General features: G+C 48.8%; 1 protein-coding gene across 1 annotated transcript in view; it reads left to right on the forward strand.

Moving 5' to 3' along the window:
* ZC3H3 (zinc finger CCCH-type containing 3) overlaps window positions 1-23,983 on the forward strand; it is a 198,868-nt gene that overhangs the window by 149,319 nt on the left and 25,566 nt on the right. The window contains exons 6-9 of the mRNA XM_039368711.1: window positions 521-608; window positions 3,064-3,222; window positions 4,386-4,455; window positions 14,913-15,044. Coding sequence (XP_039224645.1) covers window positions 521-608; window positions 3,064-3,222; window positions 4,386-4,455; window positions 14,913-15,044 — 449 coding nt within the window. The remainder of the gene's footprint in view (window positions 1-520; window positions 609-3,063; window positions 3,223-4,385; window positions 4,456-14,912; window positions 15,045-23,983) is intronic.

Below are 23,983 nucleotides of genomic sequence, written 5' to 3' on the forward strand. Positions count from 1 at the left end.
CCGTCTGGCTGTCGATCTTAACTGGGGCTTATTTTGGGGGAAATACGGTACTAAACGCCTCCGTCTGGCTGGCGATCTTAACTGGGGCTTATTTTTGGAAAATATGGTTCTAAATGTGTCCGTCTGGCTGGCGATCTTAACTGGGGCTTATTTTGGGGGAAATATGGTACTAAATGCGTCTGTCTGGCTCTTAACTGGGGCTTATTTGGGGGGAAATACGGTACAGAATGCCTCCGTCTGGCTGACGATCTTAACTGGGGCTTATTTTTGGGGAAATACGGTACTGAATGCCTCCGTCTGGCTGGCGATCTTAACTGGGGCTTATATTCAAGGGAAATACAGTACTAAATGCTGAAAAAGGGGTACTGAAAAAAGGGATTCGTGACTGGGATCATGTGATTATCATTCGAACGGTCACTAAACGAATCGTCGTACGTCGAGGACCACCTGTAAAACCTACCTACATGTTAATACCCAGGGTAGGATTCTCTCTCTGAACCCATTCTTTTTTCTCCCGCAGCCGCACGGCCGGACTCGGCGCCTGGCGCTCCTGGGTATTCCCCACCAAGCTGGCCCAGCCGCTCAATCACCAGCCGCTACATCGCAAGGTTTGTTGTGTTTGTGAAAGCGCCCTGGCAATACATCCACCCCCGCATTTCACCGCGGGGAGGGGGGTGACAGCCAGCCATCGCTGGGCGCCGTCCATGCTACAAATCCCTAGATCCCTCTGAAGGTCAGCGTCCCTTTTAGAAAAGTCTGTGATTCCCAAAACGGCTCCCTTGGAGACCCTACGGATCCCCCAGCCACAGCACCTAGCTGGTTGGGGGCCTGGTTCTCGGAGGCCAACCGAAATGGGCAGGGCCCACCCAATCAGCTGTCGGCACAGGCAAACGCCCCAGGTGGAGAGCCATCTTGGCGTAATGGTGGAGGTGAAACCAGGAATCGGTGAGTTCCCGTCCTGCCTCAGGCACGGAAGCTGGCTGAGCGACTTGGAACCAATCGCTAGGAGACTGGGAGTTCTAGTCCCGCCTTAGGCATGCAAGCTGACTGAGTGCCTTTTGCCCAATTACCAGGAGATGGTAAGTTCTAGTCCTGCCCTAGACATGAAAGCCAGCTGGGTGATTTTGGGCCAGTCACCAGGAGATTGGGAATTCTAGTCCTGCCCTAGACAGGAAAGCCAACTGGGTGATTTTGGTCCAATCACCAAGTGACGACGAGTTCTCGTCCCACCCTAAGCATGATTTTGGGCCAATCACCAGGAGATTGGGAATTCTAGTCCTGCCCTAGACATGAAAGCCGACTGGGTGATTTTGGGCCAGTAACCAGGAGATTGGGAATTCGTCCTGCCCTAGACGTGAAAGCCAACTGGGTGATTTTGGGCCAGTCACCAGGAGATTGGGAATTCGTCCTGCCCTAGACGTGAAAGCCAACTGGGTGATTTTGGGCCAGTCACCAGGAGATTGGGAATTCTAGTCCTGCCCTAGATGTGAAAGCCGACTGGGTGATTTTGGGCCAGTCACCAGGAGATTGGGAATTCTAGTCCTGCTCTAGACGTGAAAGCCAACTGGGTGATTTTGGGCCAGTCACCAGGAGATTGGGAATTCTAGTCTTGCCCTAGACATGAAAGCCGACTGGGTGATTTTGGGCCAGTCACCAGGAGACGGGGAATTCTAGTCCTGCCTTAGCCATGAAAGCCAGCTAGGTGACTTTGGGCCAGTCTCTTTGTCGCAGCCCAACCCACCTCGCTGGGTTGCTGTTGCTGGGAAATTAGGAGGAGGAAGGACTACCAGCTACGCTTGCTGTCTGGAGTTACTGATAAAGTAATAAAGCTGGGGTGAAAACCAAACAAATAAATAAAAAATTATCCTTGGGCCACTGTAGACCATTGTTCCAGGAACCAGAATATCACCTGCTTTAGGCTAGGAAACGAAATTCAATCCCACCTCCTTTGTCAAATCCAAAGCGAGTAGCTCTGCCATGAGGGATCTCTTAGCCAAGACCCACACCTCTGCCTCCTGGGAGTAACCAAGCCTATCATCCACAGCCCACGCCCCTTACGTCGCAGAGGGGCTCACGGCCGCCGCTTCGATTCGGCTTCGATTTTTCCCAGGCGGCTCTTTTAAATTCCCTATTTCCTGCATCGCCTTCCAAGCTGAATTTTGGAGACACCGCAGTAATTTAATCCCAGCAACGCAGCCCACGCGGGTTAACAATGCACAAATTGATGAATGCAACCGGTAGACATTCCCCCATCGCGATTGAATATTACCGGCTCTTTTTCAATAAATGCTTGAATAATGTCGTTCCAACGCTTGGCCGCTCAGTGCTGAGTGAATTAAAGTGATCGGTGCCCAGCTGATAGGCAAGCTGGACGTAGTCGGAAGTCCAGTTCTCCTGAAATTTCAACCTGTTCTCCGCCCTCCGCGTCGTTTCCGTTCCTGTCTTTGAGTTGTGGGTCTGCTTCATTTTTGCTTTTCTTCCCCACCCCCCCACCCCGCAAAAAAAAAAAAAAAAGACCAAGGGGAGAAGCAACTTAGAATTAAGGAGGAATTTCCTGACAGTGAAGACAATTAGCCAGTGGAACAGCTTGCCTCCAGATGTTGTGGATGCTGCAACACTGGAGGTTTTTAGGAAGAGATTGGACAGCCATTTGTCTGGAATGGTCTAGGGTCTCCTGCCTGAGCACGGGGCTGGACTAGATGATCCCCAGGGCCCCTTCAGGCTCTGTTATTCTGTAAGGGTCTCCTGCCTGAACGGGGTTGGACTAGAAGACCTCCACGGTCCCTCCCAGCTATGTTATTCTGTAAGGGCTTCCTGCCTGAACGGGGTTGGACTAGAAGACCTCCAAGATCCCTTCAGGCTCTGTTATTCTGTAAGGGTCTCCTGCCTGAGCAGGGGGCTGGACTAGAAGACCTCCAAGATCCCTTCTGTTATTCTGTAAGGGCTTCCTGCCTGAACGGGGGCTGGACTAGAAGACCTCCACGGTCCCTCCCAGCTCTGTTAACGCTGTTCTGCAAAACGCCTGCATTGTAACCCCGGCTTCTCCTGTCTCCCTCCCTGCAGCCGCGCCGTGCAGCGGAGCCTCGCCATCATCCGCCAGGCCAAGCAGCGGAAAGAGCGAAAGAAGGAATATTGCATGTACTACAACCGCTTTGGCAAATGCAACCGGGGGGAGAGCTGCCCGTACATCCACGATCCCGAGAAAGTGGCCGTCTGCACCAGGTCTCTCCTCTTTGTCTTCTCCTGCCCCTTTCGGCGGAGCTGGCCGAAAATTCCAGGTTACATCCCAGCTAGGATATCACCTTTGACAACCTTCGCCACTTGAAGACCCGTGGACTTCAACTCCCAGAATTCCCCAGCCAGCAAATGAAGGGGCCAAAGTTGCCTACCCCTGTCTTGTTCTAAGCGGTGAGCCTTCTAGAGCAGGGGTAGGCAACCATGGCTCTTTTATGACTGGTGGACTTCAACTCCCAGAATTCCTGAGCCAGCATGGGGAAACTATGCCCCCCTCTCATGACTGGTGGACTTCAACTCCCAGAATCCCTGAGCCAGCATGGCTCAGTTTGGAAACCTCTCCCTTTCCCCTCAGCATGGCCGGCTCAGGAATTCTGGGACTTGAAGTCCACAAGTCATAAAAGGCCCATGGTTCCCCATGCTGGCTCAGGAATTCTGGGAGCTGTAGTCCACAAGTCATAAAAGGCCCATGGTTCCCCACCCCTGGCCTAGGCAATGGTAGGCTTCAACTTACAACCATTTATTTGTTTAGCAACTGCTCGAAGTTACAACGGCACTGAAAAAAGCGACTCCAAACACTCCTTGCACAGTATCCCCACGGTCCTGTGATCAACATTCAGGCACTTGGCAACAGGCGTGTATTTACCATGTTGCCGCATCTCGGCAATCACGGGATCGCCATTTGCGATCTCCCCAGCCAGTGTCCGACGAGCGAAATCAAGGAAAGTGGCCAGCTTAGCTTGATGACAGCCTGTTTCTCTTAATGTCGGGCGTGACGAACGAGGACCACACATGAGGTTCCAGTTCAGCTGATTTATTGCTCAGGCCTGTACGCGGGAATTGAGTCGATTCATGCTTGGCACTCAATGGGCGCTGGGTTAAAAAGACTTTGAGAAGGGTTGGTACGGGTTACGGCAATGTCACGATTCCAGGCTACTTCCTCTGTTGACTCCACCACCTCCGCAGGCTCTCTCCTTCTGCAACTGCGGCGATTTGCTTAACGGCCGTGATTTAAAAAAAAAAATTACGAAATCAAGCTCACCCCTCTTTAACAATTGCCTCGTCCCCGTTGCGTTCATAAGTTGAAGACCCCCCTGTCTTTCCTTACTCTCTGGATCTCCTAACCCTCTCCTCTTTTGTCCGCTCGACAGATTCCTGCGCGGCGCATGCAAGAAGACGGACGGGACGTGTCCTTTCGCACACAAGATTTCAAAGGACAAGGTTGGTTTGTCGTCTCGGACGCTGCGTGGTTGTCTGCGGAGACAGTAAGGGGTGGGGGGGACGCTTTCTAACCGGCTTCATTTGCACATCCTTTGATGCAGCACTTCCCACAGTTACGGGGCTAATGTCTCTTGCATTTCAACTTAAAGTAGTGGTACTTTAGCCCATTAGGCTGGATGCCACTCGGCAGCGTTGAGGCTGTCTGCCACTTTAGTAGGGCTTCCAGGTATAAAGATAAGATAAGATAAGATAAGATAAGATAAGATAACCTTTATTGTCATTTTTTTTACTGGGCACAATGGCACACATCAAAAAATGAAATTTAGATGCGCCCGCTCTCAAAGTGAAACACATACATGACACACATCTAAAACATACTATACACAACATATGTATAGACCAGTGGTTCCCAACCTTTTTAATGCCGCGACCCCCAACCGGTCATCAGTCGAGGACTACTCAACCGGTCGTAAGTCGAGGACTACTCAACTGGTGCAGCACCGTTTGCAGAATGGGACTTTTGGCGGGCTCAGCAGGGCAGAGACAGCCTGGACAATTCCTATTGACTTTTGAAAGCCAATAGAATTAGACTCTGTTCAAGAGAGTCTCTTCTATTGGCTTTCAAAAGCCAATAGAATAAAAGGGAGTAGCACAGCTAAGGAAAAGGGGGGGAAAAAATGGCGGACTGCGTTGTTTGGCGACCCCCGTGAATGGGGTCCCGACCCACAGGTTGAGAACCACTGTTGTAGACCCACACCCCTACATGTACGTAGCAAATATTAAATACTGTCCATCTTGAAAACGTAACCGAAGGAGGAAGCTTGAGAGTTCACAAGGTTAATGCTGTGTGGAATGAAACTCTGGCTGAATCTGGATGTTCTGCTACGGATACCACAAAGCCCCCTCCTCCCAGAAAGTAAAAAGATAAACAGGTCGTGAAGAGGATGTGTTGTGTCCCAGACAATCTTGCGGTCCCTGCTCAAGCAACGCTTCTGTGCCGTGTCCTGGATGAGAGGGAGGGAGCTGCCAATGATCTTTTTGGCCGTCCTCATCACTCTCTGCACCACCTTCCTGTCCGAAGCAGGGATGCTTCCAAACCAGACTGTGATGCCGTAGGACAGGATGCTCTCGATCGTCCCCCTGTAGAAAGTGGTCAGGACAGGGGAAGGAAGATGTGCTTTTCTCAGGCGATGCAGAAAATGCAGGCGCTGCCGTGCCCGCTTTGCCAGTGTCTCGCTGTTGACTGACCAGGCCAGCCTACTCGTTAGCTGCACACCCAGGAATTTGATGCTGGTAACCATCTCCACAGGTGAATCATTAATGCATTAAAGCAGGGGTAGTCAACCTTGGCTCTTTTATGACTTGTGGACTTCAATTCCCAGAATTCCTGAGCCAGCTAAGCTGGCTCAGGAATTCTGGGAGTTGAAGTCCACGAGTCATAAAAGAGCCAAGGTTGACTACCCCTGCATTAAAGGGTAGAGCAGCTGAGGCCCTGGCCAACACACACATACACACACAGAGACGCACCCCCCACTGGCTGATTTGCACCTTGTGCCTTGATCCCTTGGCCATGAAACCCACGCCTCACCCCCCAGTTTGAAGAACACCCTCCAAAGTCTGCCTTTTGCAAAATGGATCCTGGCTACCGTGATAACAAAGTTGGTGGGTGCTCCAACATTCGAGGTTTTTAAGAAGAGAGTGGACAGCCATTTGACTGGAATGATCTAGGGCAGGAGTCTTCAAAGTTGGCCACTTTAAGACTTGCGGACTTCAACTCCCAGAATTCCTCAGTACTCGGATGTTGCCATATCCTAAAAGGGGCACAATGGGTGAAAAGGTTGAAAAGCCCTGATCCAAAGGACCCACCTCTCTTACGACTCGGGATGGATGGCGAGGATTCAAAACTTGGCAGGCAAAGGCTTGGGGGCAAAGGTTCCTTCAGTTCTCTCTGCACAGCTGCGGACCCAGCGGGTGAAGCACAGCTAGCCAGATGTGTTGCCCGGATGAGAAACTGCTTTTTTTTAAAAAAAGAAATAAATAATAAAATTGGGGGTCAAAGCAGCTAGCTACGTTTTCCTTCCAGGCTGCTGCTCCCGGAGGCTTGATTTGGTGAGACACTCACGGCACAGGTCCCTGGAAAAGCAGGACCAGACTTAAATTTGCAGGATCCAATTTGGCTCGGCCATTGGGACCGACTCAAGCTCGTCCGGCTAAGCTTTCGGTCCCGGTGACCGACCCAGATTGGATCCTGCAGCCGAAATGGTCAATGCAATCCCACGTTGCATCCGCAGAGGCATGCGTTCGATCAAGATCGCGTGAGGTACTAACGCCGCTCTGTAAAGCCTTAGCAAGGCCAGACTCGGAATAACTGCTTTTGGTCTCCACCCTGTAGAAACCGCGAGAGCGATTGTGGGCGCGCCAAGGTACGCCCACGTGTCACCTATCCTCCGCAAGCTGCACTGGCTTCCTGTGGGTCTCCGGACGCAATTCAAGGTGTTGGTTATCACCTTCAAAGCCCTTCATGGCATAGGGCCAGGTTACTTACAGGACCGCATTCTGCCGCACAGCTCCCAGAGACCAGTGAGGTCCCATAGATTGGACCTCCTTCAGGTCCCGTCGGCCAGACAATGTCGGCTGGCGGGCCCTCGGGGAAGGGCCTTTTCTGTGGTGGCTCCGACCTGGTGGAATCAGCTTCCCCCCAAGGTTCGAACTACTCCCACCCTGCCGGCCTTTAGGAAGGCCGTTAAAAGCGTCCTGTTCCGGCAGGCCTGGGGCTGATGTCCCCGTGGGGCCGGGATATGATCGGACTCGCGGTATGACTGCTTTATTTTATTGTTTTATCATTGTTTTAACTTTGTACGCCGCCCTGAGTCCTTTGGGATTGGGCGGCATATAAATACTGAAATAAATAAATAAAATAAAATGTCGAGACTCTAGGGAAAAAGTGCAGAGAAGAGCGACAAAGATGATCGGGGGGCTGGAGGCTGAAACATAGGAGGAACGGTTGCAAGAACTGGGCACGGCTAGTCTAGTGAGGAGAAGGACCAGGGGTGACATGATAGCAGTCTTCCAATATTTGAGGGGCTGTCACAGAGAGAAGGGGGGCCACCTATTTTGCAAAGCACCCAAAGGCCGGACACGGAATAACGGATGGAATCTAATCGAGGAGAGATGCAACCTGGAAATAAGGAGAAATTTCCTGACCGCGAGAACAATCAACCAATGGAACAGAAATCGCCTTCAGATGGTGTGGGAGCTTCATCGCTGGAAGCTTTCAAGAGACTAGACTGCCATCTGTCTGAAATGGGGTAGGGACTCCAGTTTGAGCAGGGGGCTGGACTAGAAGACCTCCAAGGTCCCTTCCACTCTATTCTGATTGAACTACTGTCTGAAATGGCCTAGCATCTCCTGCTTGAGCAGGGGGTGGACTAGAAGACCTCCAAGGTCCCTTCCACTCTATTCTGATTGAACTACTGTCTGAAATGGCCTAGCATCTCCTGCTTGAGCAGGGGGTGGACTAGAAGACCTCCAGGTCCCTTCCACTCTATTCTGATTGAACTACTGTCTGAAATGGCCTAGCATCTCCTGCTTGAGCAGGGGGTGGACTAGAAGACCTCCAAGGTCCCTTCCACTCTATTCTGATTGAACTACTGTCTGAAATGGCCTAGCATCTCCTGCTTGAGCAGGGGGTGGACTAGAAGACCTCCAAGGTCCCTTCCAGATCTATTCTGATTGAATTACTGTCAGAAATGGTCTACCGCAGTGGTTCTCAACCTGTGGGTCGGGACCCCATTTGGGGTCGAACGACCATTTCACGGGGGTCGCCAAACAACGCCATCTGCCATTTTTTTCCCCTTTTCCTTAGCTGTGCTACTCCCTTTTATTCTATTGGCTTTTGAAAGCCAATCGAATAGACTCTCTTGAATAGAGTCTCATTCTATTGGCTTTCCAAAGCCAATAGGAATGGTCCAGGCTGACTCTGCCCTGCTGAGCCCGCCAAAAGTCCCAGTCTGCAAACGGTGCTGCACCCGTTGAGTAGTCCTCGACTTACGACCGGTTGAGTAGTCCTCGACTTACGACCGGTTGGGGGTCGTGGCATTAAAAAGGTTGAGAACCACTGGCCTAGGATCTCCTGCTTGAGCAGGGGGCTGGACTAGAAGACCTCCAAGGTCCCTTCCAGCTCTTTTCTGATTGATTCTTTGGGGCCTTTAAGTGCAAGCGGAGAGGGGTGCTTCTGCTCCCCGCATTCAGTCTGGATTCCCCCCCAACCGCCTGCAGCTGGCTCAGGCAAGCTTCCTCGGAGTAAGTGAGAACTGGTTGTCGGTGATTTATAGCCGAAGGGAGAGGGGGCTGCCCTCAGCCTGGCCGGCTTCTGCCCTTGATCCTGTAACTGCCTGTTAAGCTGGTAATTACCAGAAAAAGGTGGCGCCCATCTCGTTTATCAAAGGGGGGGGGAAGCGAAAGGGAACAGCTGGCGGGTTAATTCCTCCCGCAAAAGCCCCGTTTGGGCTTTGCTTGCACACCTGAGTTGAGCCCTTTCCTCGAAGGCCCCTTCCCCACGCCCTGGGGGAGCCCGGAGGAGAGGAAGGGCCCGGCTCGTTGTGCCCCTTGGCTGACAGCCAGGATTTGTCCGCTGGAATGATCGCCCCGATAATAACGTGTTTTATTCCTTTCGCTCATGGCATTTAGGAAGTGGCCCGGCGTCCCCGGCAGAGGGATACTGGCGATGTACAGATAAAATGTGGGTGGTCCTCAACTTAACGGGCCCCGATAAAGGAGAATATTGGTCGCTCAGGGTGGAAAGGAAGGCACCTTGGTGTTCGCTCAGCTGGGCTGTTTTTCTTGTGGATAACATCACTCGTGCTGATCACTAGCACAGAGGGGATGTTCCCTAGTTTGGGTAATGAAATGTTTCCAAGAAAATAAGCAAGCTCAGAGAACACCAAGGACCCCACAGTCTTCCTCCTCCTCCTCCTCCTCCTCCCCCCCCCTCCTCCTCCCTCTTCAAATTGCACTCCTAGCATTGGTGATGTTACCTAGTTGGGTCATGAAACGTCTGCAAAAAAACCACCAAGCTCAGAGAGCACCAAGGTCCCCACAGTCCATTTCCTCCTCCTCCTCCTCCTCTTCCTCCTTCCTCCTCCTCCTCCTCCTCCTCCTCTCCACAAACCCCACTCCTTTCTAGCACTGATGATGTTCCCTAGTTGGGTCATGAAACGTCTGCAAAGAAACATCCCACCTCAGAGACTACCAAGGTCTCCACAATCCTTTCCTCCTCCTCCTCCTCCTCTTCCTCTTCCTCTTCCTCCTCCTCTTCTCCACACACCTCATTCCATTCTAGCACTGATGATGTTACCTAGTTGGGTCATGAAACGTCTGCAAGAAAACAGCCGAGCTCAGAGAGCAGCAAGGATCTCACAGTCCTCCTCCTCCTCCTCCTCCCTGCAAACCCCACTCCCTTCTAACAGTGATGATATTGCCTAGTTGAGTAATGAACATCTGCAAGCAAACAACCAAGAGGCACCCAGGACCCCACAATCGTCTTCCTCCCTACTCCTCCTCTTTACAAACTCTCCTCCCTTCTAGCACTGATGATGTTGCCTACTTGGGTCATGAAATGTCTGCAACAAAACCACCAAGCTCAGAGAGTACCAACCCTAACCCCTCATCTCTGGTCTTCTTCTCCAGGACCCCTCCTCCTCCTCCTCCTCCTCCTCCTCTCCAGACTGCCCCCTCCCTTCTAGCACTGATGATATGACCTAGTTTGGGCAATGAAACGTCTGGAAGAAAACCACCCAGCTCAGAGAGCACCAAGGACCCCACAGTCCTCCTCCTAACCCTAACCCCTCACTTAAACAACCCCGGTTGAGGATCACATGATAAATACAGGTAGCCCTCGCCGTGCGAGCACAATTGAGCCGAGGTGGTGCAGCAGTTAAGAGTGCAGTACTGCAGGCCACTTGAGCTGACTGTGTTCAGCAGGTCAGCGGTTCAAATCTCACCGGCTCAAGGTTGACTCAGCCTTCCATCCTTCCGGGGTAGGTAAAATGAGGACCCAGATTGTTGGGGGCAACGTAAATATATATATACATCGCTTACTGGTGTACACCGCTTAGAGAGTGCTTGCACTTAAAGCGGTATATAAGTCTCATAAATAAATAAATAAAACATTTCTGTTGCTAAAGTGACTAGAACTCACCGTCTCCTGGCGATTGGCCCAAAGTCACCCACTTAGCTTTTATGCCCAAGGCGGGACTAGAACTCACCATCTCCTGGCCATTGGCCCAAAGTCACCCACTCAGCTTTCATGCCCAAGGCGGGACCAGAACTCACCATCTCCTGGCCATTGGCCCAAAGTCACCCACTCAGCTTTCATGCCCAAGGCGGGACTAGAACTCACCGTCTCCTGGCCATTGGCCCAAAGTCATCCACTCAGCTTTCATGCCCAAGGCGGGACTAGAACTCACCGTCTCCTGGCCATTGGCCCAAAGTCACCCACTCAGCTTTCATGCCCAAGGTGGGACTAGAACTCACCGTCTCCTGGCCATTGGCCCAAAGTCACCCACTCAGCTTTCATGCCCAAGGCAGGACTAGAACTCACCGTCTCCTGGCCATTGGCTCAGAATTGCTTTCATACCTAAGGTGCCGCATAAATCAACTTTAATAGAGGAGCAGAATCAAGATCACGTGACATTCTAGCACCGCTTTACAAACCCTTGGTGAGACCAAATCTGGAATGCTGCATCCAGTTTTGCTCGCCTTAATAATAATAAAGTTGGAAGGGACCTTGGAGGTCATCTAGTCCAACTCCCTGCTCAGGCAGGAAACCCAAGACCATTTCAGACAAATGGTTGTCCAATCTCTTCTTAAAAACTTCCAGTGTGGGAGCATTCAGTACTTCTGGAGGCAGGTTGTTCTATTGGTTAATTGTCCTCACTGTCAGGAAGTTTCTCCTTAGTTCCAGGTTGCTTTTCTCCTTGATGTGTTTCCATCCGTTACTTCTTGTCCTCCTTTCAGGCGCCTTGGAGAATAGCTTGACTCCCTCTTCTTTGGGGCAGCCCCTGAGATACTAGAAGACTGCTATTATGTCCCCCCCTCGTCCTTCTCTTTGTTAAACTAGACATACCCAATTCCAGCAACCGTTCTTCATAAGTTTTAGCCTCCAGTCCCCTGATCATCTTTGTTGCTCTTCTCTGCACTCTTTCCAGAGTCTCAACATCTTTTTTACATCTTGGTGACCAAAACTGGATGCCGTATTCCAAGTGTGGCCTTACCAAGGCCTTGTAAAGTGGTATTAACACTTCACCTGATCTTGATTCTAGCCTTGATATAGAAAAAGATGTTGAGACTCTGGAAAGAGGGCAGAGAAGAGCAACAAAGAAGATTTAGGGAGCTGGAGGCTGAAAAACAGATGATTCGAGGACTGGAGGTTAAAACACTTGAAGAATGATTGCATGAATGAGGTATGGCCAGTCTGGAGAAAAGCAGAATGGGGGGGAGCGGGGGGGGAGGGACATAAATAGCAATTATTCCAGTATCTGAGGGGCTGTCCCAAAGAAGAGGGAGTCAAGCTATTCTCCAAAGCCCCCAAAGGTAGGAGAAGAAGCAACGGATGGAAACTAACCAAAGAGAAGCAACCTAGAACTAAGGAGAAACTTCCTGACAGTGGGAACAATTAACCCGTGGAACCACCTGCCTCCAGAAGCGGTGAATGCTCCAACACTGGAAGTTTTTAAGAAGAGACTGGACAGCCATTTGTCTGAAATGGTATAGGGTTTCCTGCCTGAGCAGGGGGTTGGACTAGATGACTTCCAAGGTCCCTTCCAACTGTATTATTATTATTATGGATCATCGCACAGTCAGCCAGATGTTCAGACTGGATTTGGCATTTTGTCTACCTATCGAGTCCTTACCCAGAACCTGGGATAGGCAGATGTGGATGTTTGATGGTATTACAGATATCGTCACAGGATGGAAGCGGTTCCTAATAAGGCCGCCTTTTGCATTATTATTATTATTATTACTACTACTACTACTACCTAGGTGGTTTTAACGACTCTCAGTGTTAATGATGGACTGATTGAAAACAGGACAGATAGTCCTCGAGAATTCGACAAGCTAGAATCTTTGCCAGCCTCTGCTTCCTTTTAATTGCTAACTCTCCCCAACCGCTCTCTTTCATTCACCTCTTAAACATCTGAGACCCTCCAGGAGAAAAACTAGCCATCTTTGGACAAGAAAATCCACCTCTTAGAGAGGGCTGCAGGATCCCAGCTCGCCCAGAAGGTTTGGTAGCCCCTTCCCCAATTTCACTCCTTCGACCTGCTGAGCTGGGGGCCTCAATGCTGGATGGACCTCCTCATCGCAATTGGGGATAAGGGGGGGTCCATTCCTAAAATTTCCTCTAGCTGGGGACTCGGAGAAGGAGAGTGCATGGTGGGGCTGCCGCCTGGGTGGGCCCCGGGGCCCCCAGGGCCTCCCACCCCCTCATCCCGATGGCTGTGTTGGGAGACCAAGGTTAGTGGCAGGCTGGGCTTTTGGGGGCGAGCCGAGGCTGCTGTTGCAACAGCTTTTCCCCTTGAGGGACTGAACGAGACTCAGCATTTTTCCCCCTTAATAGAGCTTCAAAATTCTGTGGTGAGCAATTTGGAAATTTCACGTGCCGCTTTTCGGGTTCATTAGCCGCCGGCTGGCGGAGGGGCGGGCGCCTCGCCGGAGCGGCCTAATACGGGCGCGGCGCGCGCGAGCGCTTTGCATTAAATGTTCCCGTTATTTGCAACGGACGTTAGCAGGGTGCAGACGAGGTTAATTGAAAGGAGAAACGCGCACCGCTCGGAGGGTCCGAGTCCTGCAGTGGTGGGGTGGGAAGGGGGGGGGCTTTATTATCCCCTTTTTATTAGAGCTAATTTGATGGCTCTATCAAAATCTGCATTAAAGGCGTCCGCGGACGGCCACAGCCACGGCCGAATCGCCAAGAGAGCCCTGGAGCCCTCTCCTTCATTTGAATAGCCCGCAGTTAAAAGACAATTAAAAATAAACTCTTTTGCTTTCTTCAAAAAAACTCTCTTTGTTTCCTGGCCCGGCTTTTAGCCTTCTGGCTGGCTCTTCCCTCCCCATCCCCTCCCTTCTCACACGGCAGGCCGTCCTCGGCTTAGGGCGACTCGCTTAGGGACCGTTTCAAAGTTACGATAGCCCTGAAGAAAGCGACTGAGGGCCATTTGGTTACGCTTAATGATCGTTTGCAGCATCCTCCACGGTTCCGTGAGCCAAACGCGGGCACTTGGCAATTGACTCGCACTTACGACGCATGCAGAGTGCCGGGGTCGTGCGATTCTCTTTTGTGACCTTCAGACAAGTCAAGTCAAGGGTGGAAGCCAGTTTCACTTAAAACCCGGGTTACTCATTTAAGAAAAAGTGGTGATTCCCTTAACAAACGTGTCAAGAAAAGTCGTAAAATGGGGCGAAGCTCACTTAACAAATGTCTCACTTAGCAACATAAATGTTGGTCTCTCGATTGTGGTTGTAAGTCTTTACACCATTCCGGATAAATGGCTGTCCAGTCTCTTCTTCAAGAGCTCCAGTCATGGAGGACCCACAACTTCTGGAGGCAGGCTGTTCCACTGGTTAATTGTCCTCACTGTCAGGAAATTTCTCCTTAATTCCAGGTTACTTCTCTCCTTGATTAGTCTCCATCTGTTGCTTCTTGACCTGCCTTCAGAGGCTTTGGAGAATAGCTTGACTCCCTCTTCTTTGGGGCAGCCCCTGAGATACTGGAACTCTGCTATCCTGTCCCCCCTGGTACTGCTCGGACCTTGGAGGTCATCTAGTCCAACCCCCTGCTCAAGCAGGAAACCCTAGACCATTCCATACAAATGGCTGTCCAGTCTCTTCTTAAAAACCTCCAGAGTTGGAGCATTCACCGCTTCTGGAGGCAGGTGGTTCCACTGCTTAATTGTTCTCACTGTCAGGAAGTTTCTCCTTAGTTCTAGGTTGCTTCTCTCCTTGGTGAGTTTCCATTCGTTGCTTCTTGTCCTGCCTTCAGGCGCTTTGGAGAATAGCTTGACTCCCTCTTCTTTGGGACAGCCCCTGAGATACTGGAATGCTGCTATCCTGTCTCCCCTGGTCCTTCTCTTCATTAAACTAGACATCCCCAATTCCAGCAACCTGCCTCCAGAAGCGGTGAATGCTCCAACACTGGAAGTTTTTAAGAAGAGACTGGACAGCCATTTGTCTGAAATGGCGTAGGGTTTCCTGCCTGAGCAGGGGGTTGGACTAGATGACCTCCAACGTCCCTTCCAACTCTGTTATTCTGTATTTTCCTATGGTGCAGTAGCACCGTTCCTCAGTGGTGCAGTGTAGAGCGACATTCTCACTTGGGTTTGGGTTGGTTGTTTTTTTTTCTGACTCGCGGAAGATCCTCACTGATTTTTTTTCTTCTCTTTGCTCCTCTCTTTTAGATGCCCGTCTGTTCCTACTTCCTGAGGGGAATTTGCAGCAACAGCGACTGTCCCTACAGCCATGTCTACGTGTCCAGGAAAGCAGAGGTCTGTCCGGAGTTTCTGAAGGGCTACTGTCCCTTGGGAGAGAAGGTGAGGATGGGGGTGGGGGGGGACACCATGGATTCAACTCCCTTTCAACGTGCCACTCCTCCCTGGCTGGGCCTTGCAAGCCCAAGGCTGTAGAGCCCCTTTGCTTGAAGCATCGTGCAATGGAGAAGTGAGGTGTCTCCACTATCTTCCGTGGAGTGCGAGGAGGCTTCTTCACTTAGTACAGGGGTGTTCAAGCTTGGCAACTTTAAGACTTGTGTCTTAAAGTCCACAATTCTGGGAAATGATATCCACAAGACATAATAATAATAATAGTAATAATAATAACAACAACAACAAGGTGATGATGAGTCATAGGCTCCTTGGGTGCAATCCCAAAACAACTGGAGCACCACTTGAACACCGTTGGCATTGACAAATTTGCTATTAGTCAATTGCAAAAGGCGGCCTTATTAGGAACTGCTTCCATCCTGCGACGATATCTGTAATACCATCAAACATCCACATCTGCCTATCCCAGGTCCTGGGTAAGGACTCGATAGGTAGACAAAATGCCAAATCCAGTCTGAACATCTGGCTGACTGTGCGATGATCCATAAGATGATGATGATGATGATGATGATGATGATGATGATGATGATAAAGTTAGAAGGGACCTTGGAGGTCATCTAGTCCAACCCCCTGCTCAGGCAGGAAACCCTATACCATTTCAGACAAATGGCTGTCCAGTCTCTTCTTAAAAACTTCCAGTGTTGGAGCATTCACCGCTTCTGGAGGCAGGTGGTTCCACTGGGTAATTGTTCTCACTGTCAGGAAGTTTCTCCTTAGTTCCAGGTTGCTTTTCTCCTTGAATAGAGTAGAATTAGAAATAGAAATAGAACTAGAATTAGGAATAGAATTAGGAATAGAATAGAACGGAACAGAACAGAACAGAACAGAATAGAATAGAATAGAAAATTGATAGAATAGAATAGAATGGAACAGAACAGAACAGAATAGCAAATGGATAGAATAGAATAGAATAGAAATTGTAGAATAGAATAGAATAGAATAGAATAGAATAGAATAGGAGCTGGAAGGGACCTTGGAGGTCTTCTAGTCCAGCCCCCTGCTCAAGCAGGAGCATCTATACCATCTCACACAGGTGATTGTCTAGTCTCTTCTTAAAAACCTCCAGTGATGGAGCGCCCACGATTTCTGGTGGCAGGCTGTTCCACCGGAAAATTTTCCTCACTGTCAGGAACTTTCTCCTTAATTCCAAGTGGCTTCTCTCCTTGATCAGTTTCCAATCATTAGAGGAACAATTAATTCTGCCCCCCCCCCCGACCACTTTCTGTCTGTTGCTGATCTCGGATTTGGGCACCAGATGTTGGTGGTTTGATTCGCCTCTTAGCCTGCTATTAACTGGAAGGGGAAGGCGGAAGATCTGGGTGTCTTCAAATCGCAGGGCGCCCCTCTTTCTGATCGTGTCCCCCGGTGAGTGAAACTCACCAATCATTGGAGCTGATTCTCAGCTTACCGTATAACCATCCATTGAGCGACCGTTTGAAGTCAGAACTTAGAACCGTTCCTTGCCCTTAGCGACATTCTCAGAAACCCCACACAGACAACGCAATCCAAATTCGGCACCTTAGCAACCACTTTGTATTTGCAAACGTTGTGGCATCCCGGGGTCCCCAGTTCGGCCACCTTCCCAGCCGACTTTGGACACGCAAAGTCGGTAGGGGAAAAACCCAGTTTCGTTTCACGAAAGCAGGACTCCCTTAACAACTACTGCGACTTGCACAACGACGGTGGCGTCAAAGGTCTTAAAACGGGACACGAGTCCCTTAAGAAGCACCTTGCTGGGCCGGTGGGAGTTGGTAAGTCAAGGACCCGCCTGCGGTCATCGCGATGAATCGCCCCTCAAATTTTGTGGATATTTGTCTGGGAGAACATTAGGGCGACGACGTTAGTCGTCTTGAGGATGTGACAGAATTAAGAGAACTGAAGTATTTGCCTGGTCTCCAGCATGAGAAAAAGCATGTTGCACAATAAACAGAATCAATTTGCTGAGGACAGCACATTCTTTACATTCCAGAAGAAGGATGTGCCAGCTTGGCTGGAAGGGACCCTTTGTCTTCTTTCCCTTCTGTTTTCTGATCAGAATAACAGAGTGAGGAGGGAACCTCAGAGATCATCTAGTCCAACCCCCTGCTCAAGCAGTGGTTCTCCACCTGTGGGTCGGGACCCCATTTGGGGTCGAACGACCATTTCATGGGGGTCGCCAAACAACGCAATCCGCCATTTTCCCCCCCCTTTTCCTTAGCTGTGCTACTCCCTTTTATTCTATTGGCTTTTGAAAGCCAATAGAATAGACTCTCTTGAATAGAGTGTAATTCTATTGGCTTTCAAAATCCAATAGGAATTGTCCAGGCTGTCTCTGCCCTGCTGAGCCCGCCAAAAGCCCCAGTCTGCAAACGGTGCTGCACCAGTTGAGTAGTCCTCGACTTACGACTGGTTGAGTAGTCCTTGACTTACAACTGGTTGGGGGGGGTCGCGGCATTAAAAAGGTTGAGAACCACTGCTTTACAGAATAACAGAGTTGGAAGGGACCGTGGAGGTCTTCTAGTCTAACTATTGTGGTTCCGGCTAGAGCCGAGGTGGCGCAGCAGTTAGAGTGCAGTACTGCAGGCCACTTTAGCTGACCCGGTTCAGCAGGTCAGCGGTTCAAATCTCACCAGCTCAAGGTTGACTCAGCCTTCCATCCTTCCGGGGTAGGTAAAATGAGGACCCAGATCGTTGGGGGCAATGTAAATATATATATATATACATTGCTTACTGGTGTACACCGCTTAGAGAGTGCTTGCACTTAAAGCGGTATATAAGTCTCATAAATAAATAATGAAACATTCCAAAGAACTTCCAGGCATTGATTTTCCTAAAAGTCTTTTAGTGTTACAAAATGTCGGCACAGGCACAACGGAGGGATGCTAGGATCTAAGTTCTCTTCCTCTGAGCAGTAAAATTATCAGCATGTTCCCTCCCTAAATTAGCCCTCATATCTCACATTATCCAATTAGTGTGAAGGTCAAAGGTTTTCTTCCTCTTTCTTTCCCGGGCTTTACCCCCAACCCCCCTTCTGCTCTGTATTAACCCCATAAATACCAGACAATTCTGCATATTGTCAAAAGCTAGAATATACAATATTTGCAGCGTTGACACCAACTCTCTGCTCAGGCAGGAGAGACTGGACAGTTCACTTATCTCAAACTGTATAGGGTCTCCTGCTTGAGCAGAGGGTCGGGCTAGATGACCTCTGAGGTCCCTCCTGGCTGTGTTATGCTGTCATTCTAGTGCTCCTCCATCCCGCTGCTTTTCTGCGCCAGCTGACAGCGCATTTCTCTGCCCAGGGCTGGGCTTGCTTCTCTCTCCCTTTCCTGGCAATATTGCCGTCCTCATCATCCTCGTTCCGGCCGCTCTCTTTATGGCGCGGGCCTGCTTAATTGTGCCTCGTTTGGGATTACTTTTAATGAAAAGCAGGCCGAAGCCATTATAAATAAATAAAGGCTCCAATCAAAGTTAAGTCCTGCAGCTCTGCCTGACGACAGGCGGGGGAGCCCGGCTCAGATTTAACGGCTCGGCTTGAGTCATCCCACTTTGTTAGCCTTGTTCCACCGCCTATTAAAAACGGGTGAGGGGGTGTGTGTTATTTTGCATGCGGAGAGACGGATCTGGCTAATCTTTGTCGGGTGGATCCTGAGGGCGCTTGCAGAGGTGATTATATCACATCCTACTTTGAGCAGGTTGCGGGATCAGCTGCTCTTGTTTACTGCCGAAGCGAGTGCTGAGCACAGCCACCTTATCTGGGGCCATCGCAGTGGTTCTGGGCATGGGCATCGCTCAAGAGGCAGTAAATCAAAATATCACAGTTGGAAGGGACCTCGGAGGTCCTCTAGTCCGACCCCCCCCTGCTCAGGCAGAAGACCCTCTACAATCCCAAACAAATGGCTGTCCGGTCTCTTCTTGAAAAATCTCCAGTGATGGAGCACCCAGAACTTCTGGAGGCAAGACATTCCACTGGTTGATTGTCCTCAGTGTCAGGAAGTTTCTCCTTAGTTCTAGGTTGCTTCTCTCCTTGATGAGTTTCCATCCGTTGCTTCTTGTCCTGCCTTCAGAGGCTTTGGAAAATAAGTTCACACACACACACACACACACACACACACAACACACACACACACACACACACACACACACACACGTACGTCTTCTTGGCGGCCGCCCCTCAATTATTGTAATACTACTAGCCATTCCACTGGCAAATTAACAGAATAATAGAGTTGGAAGGGACCTTGGCGATCATCTAGTCCAACCCCCTGCTCAGGCAGGAAGCCCTACACCATTTCGGACAAATGGCTGTCCAGTCTCTTCTTAAAAACTTCCAACATTGGAGCATTCACCGCTTCTGGAGGCAGCTGGTTCCACTGGTTAATTGTTCTCACTGTCAGGAAGTTTCTCCTTAGTTCTAGGTTGCTTCTCTCCTTGGTTAGTTTCCATCCGTTGCTTCTTGTCCTGCCTTCAGGTGCTTTGGAAAATAGCTTGACTGCCTCTTCTTTGAGGCAGCCCCTGAGATATTGGAACACTGCTATCCTGTCCCCCCTCGTCCTTCTCTTCCTTAGACTAGGCATTCCTGCAGCCGACTCACCCTTACGACCGTCTTAGTGTCCCTGGTCCTGTGATCCCCATTTGCGCAAGTGACTGTCCAGTCTCTTCTTAAAAAGCTCCAGTGATGAAGCACCCACGACTTCTGGTGGCAAGCTGTTCCACTGGTTAATTGTCCCGTACTTAGTCCATCAGATGTTGCCCTGCAGCAGCCCTCTTTTTTTTTAGTCCTTCCCCAAGCACCAGACTGAGGTCTGTCTTCAGGCAAACTTCCAGATATTTTAGCCCCAGCGGGAAAAGATGTTTTGGGGTCCATTGTGCCATCAGATCCCAGGAGGATCCCAAAGGAAGGAAAAGTAATCCATTCTGTTGAAGGAGACACTGGAGAATCTTCTGGATAAAACCTCCAAGGCAGTGTCCCTGAACCTTGACAGCTTTCGGATGTCTGGACTACAGATTGCAGAATTCCCCAGCCAGCAAACAGAAGAAAATGGAATGGAGAGCAGAAAACATAATAGAGTAGAGTAGAATAGAATAGAATAGAATAGAATAGAATAGAATAGAATAGAATAGAATAGAATAGAATAGAATAGAATAGGACAGATTGTAGACTAGACCAGAATAGAATAGAATAGACAGATTATAGAATAGAATAAAATAAAATAGACAGATTGTAGAATAGAATTAGAATTAGAATTAGAATAGAATAGAATAGAATAGAATAATAGGAATGGAACGGAACAGAACAGAATAAGAATAGAATAGAATGGAATTAGATATTGGAATATAGAATAGAATAGAATAGAATAGAACAGATTGTAGAATAGAATAGAATAGAATAGAATAGAATAGAATAGAATAGAATAGACAGATTATAGAATAGAATAAAATAAAATAGACAGATTGTAGAATAGAATAGCATAGCATAGCATAGAATAGAATAGAATAGAATAGAATAATAAGAATGGAATGGAACAGAACAGAATAAAACAGAATAAGAATAGAATAGAGTAGAGTAGAATAGAATAGACTTAGATATTGGAATATAGAATAGAATAGAATAGAATTAGATATTGGAATATAGTATAGAATAGAATAGAATAGGACAGATTGTACACTAGACTAGATTAGAACAGAATAGAATAGACAGATTATAGAATAGAATAGAATAAAATAGACAGATTGTAGAATAGAATAGAATAGAATAGAATAGAATAGAATAGAATAGAATAGAATAGAATAGAAAGATATTGTAATATAGAATAGAATAGAATAGAATTAGATATTGGAATATAGTATAGAATAGAATAGAATAGGACAGATTGTACACTAGACTAGACTAGAACAGAATAGAATAGAATAGAATAGAATAGACAGATTATAGAATAGAATAGAATAAAATAGACAGATTGTAGAATAGAATAGAATAGAATAGAATAGAATAGAATAGAATAGAATAGAATAGAAAGATATTGGAATATAGTATAGAATAGAATAGGACAGATTGTAGACTAGACTAGAATAGAATAGACTAGAATAGACTAGACTAGAATAGAATAGAATAGAACTGGAAGGGACCCTGGAGGTCTTCTAGTCCAGCCCCCTGCTCAAGCTCAACCTAGACCATTTCAGACAAGTGACTGTCCAGCCTCTTCTTAAAAAGAGGCAGAGCTTGACAACAAGACCTGCCAGCGAATTACCCTTTGCTAACCATGTTTTGCAACTGAGCCCAAAGAGGTGCTCATTTTGTGGCGAGAGTGCCAACGTCCTAAATGGAAGCGATTTAATTGGGTTGCTTTTCCACCGCCCAGCACCCCGGCGTCTGGCTAGCCCGTCTGCAATTATTTTAAAATATTCCCATTTAAATGAAAATATAAAGGAGATATTTAGAATATTTATTCTATTAGCGAACGTGCTTACGACATCACTTTTGGAGTGTCAGAAAAACATTCTCCTACAGATGATGGATAGCAGCCTGTAAAAATAAATATATATATACATATATATATATATATATGGGGGGGGCTGGAATTGCTGAGCACGCCGTATTTAACGGGGGGGAGAGAAAATACCCAGCCTGGGCAGTGGAGGGTTAATTTTATTCTCTAAATAATATCAAAAGTGCTGAGTCCGTTCCTTTTGCGCAAAGTAGAAAAGTCCTCAAATGGGCCCCGGAGAGTTTATAATATTCTACTGAATCAAGTAAAAATGTTAACCTTGTTCATAAAACGATGGCTTGTTAAAGATGCGCAGTCCCTTTTCGTGTGAATAATTTAGAACGGGAGTAAATCTATTCTCATTCATTGTTGTTTTTTTTTTTTTTCTTGTCTTCCCATCCTCCTTTTTCTCTTCGGTGTGTCCAAGACTCAGCAGCGCACACCAGCTGTCTGCAATTATTATTATTATTTTTTTAAAAAAAAAAAAACTTTGCAGAGGACAAAGGCAGGAAGGTTGGGTGAGTTGGGCGTCAGTGGAGGGGGGGGTGTTCCTGGGGAGACCCTCCCCTGAAGGATCTCTGGATCAGCAGCTCTCTGGCCTTCCAGCCAGCCTTTATCATCCAGGCTCTCTATAGCAGTGGGGCACTTCCCCATATCTGGCTAAACGTCCGTGGAGATGCTCAACCATCCAAGCCACGGTTGACCCAGAGGAGCTTATTCCAAAAGGCAACTTGACTTGAATAACAGAGCTGGAAGGGACTGTGGAGGTCTTCTAGTCCAGCCCCCTACTCAAGCAGGAGACCCTATAAGCATTTCGGACAAATGGCCGTCCGGCTCTTCTTAAAAGCTTCCAATGTTGGAGCATTCACCACTTCTGGAGGCAGGTGGTTCCACTGGTTAATTGTTCTCACTGTCAGGAAGTTTCTCCTTAGTTCTAGGTTGCTTCTCTCCTTGGTTAGTTTCCATCCGTTGCTTCTTGTCCTGCTTTCAAGTGCTATGGAGAATAGCTTGACTCCTTCTTCTTTGGGGCAGCCCCTGAGATATTGCAACACTGCTATCCTGTCCCCCCTCGTCCTTCTCTTCATGAAACTAGACCTACCCAATTCCAGCAACCGTTCTTTGCATGTTTTAGCCTCCAGTCCCCTAACCATCTTTGTTGCTCTTCTCTGTACTCTTTCCAGAGTTTCAAAATCTTTGTTACATCGTGGTAACTCCAGGGACTGGAGACTTAAGACACCTTTGACCCCTCCCTTGGTCTCAGCCAGGTCATCCCCTACACTTCCCCTTCTGTCCTTGCGGCAAACCATGGCTTGAGAGCCGGGAAAGGGGCCAGGGTGGAGACCCTCTCCTGCTCTTCAGCTGCAGCAGGGGGCAGTGCTGGCCTGAGCTGCCAGGTCTGGCTGGAGAGGATCAGCATGCGCCCGTCTCTGCCAACGCCCTCGCCATTGCCGGTGACCCCCCCCCTCAAATGTCACCAGGTTGGTCTGGCCTTTCGGAGGTTCTGGTGTCACTCGAGATCTCTCCCGTGAGAATAGGTGACGACGACGTGTGGGGCGGTTATTTCTATAAAAGCGCCCTCTGTCTCTCTCTTTCACTCTCTTTCTTTCTTTCTCTTTCTCCCTCCCCCTCTCCCTCTCTCTCTTTCTCTCTTTCTCCTCTCTTTCACTCTCCCTCTCTCTTTCTCTTTTTCCCTTCCTCTCCCTTTCCCTCTCTCTCTCTTTCTCTCTCCCTCCGTCTCCTTCTGCCCCCTCTCTTTCATTCTCCCTCTCTCTTTCTCTTTCACTCTGCCTCTCTCTCTTTCTCTCTCCCTCCCTCTTTTTCTCTCTTTCACTCTGCCTCTTTCTCTCTCCCTCCCTCTCCCTCTCTCTCTTTTACTCTCTCTCTCTCCCTGCCCCCTCTCTCTTTCTCTCTTTCTTCTCTCTCTTTTTCTCTTTCACTCTCTCTTTCTCTCTCCCTCCCTCTCCCTCTCCCTCTCTCTCTCTCTCTCTTTCATTCTCCCTCTCTTTCACTCTGCCTCTCTCTCTTCCTCTCTCCCTCTCTCCCTCTCTCTTTTTCTCTTTCACTCTGCCTCTCTCTTTCTCTCTCCCTCCCTCTTCCTCTCTCTCTTTCACTCTCTCTCTTTCCCTTGCTTGTAACTTCACAAAAGTCAGCTTGCCCCTTTTAAAATCAGGATGCAGTTGAAAAGGTTAAAAGAAGAAGAGAGCAGGTGGTTTAAAATGTTAAGCAGGAAAGCCAATATGGAGAATCTGATAATAATTGGGAAGTGAGCAGAGGGAGGAGGTAGTATGATTTATTTCCTTCCTCCCTCCCTCCCTCCCTCCCTCCCTTCCTTCCTTCCTTCCTTCCTTCCTTCCTTCCTTCCTTCCTTCCTTCCTTCCTTCCTTCCTTCCTTCCTTCCTTTCT

Source organism: Crotalus tigris, unplaced genomic scaffold (genome assembly GCF_016545835.1).
Source record: "Crotalus tigris isolate CLP2741 ecotype Arizona unplaced genomic scaffold, ASM1654583v1 scf7180000020908.629646, whole genome shotgun sequence".
Classification (NCBI taxonomy): Eukaryota; Metazoa; Chordata; class Lepidosauria; order Squamata; family Viperidae; genus Crotalus; species Crotalus tigris.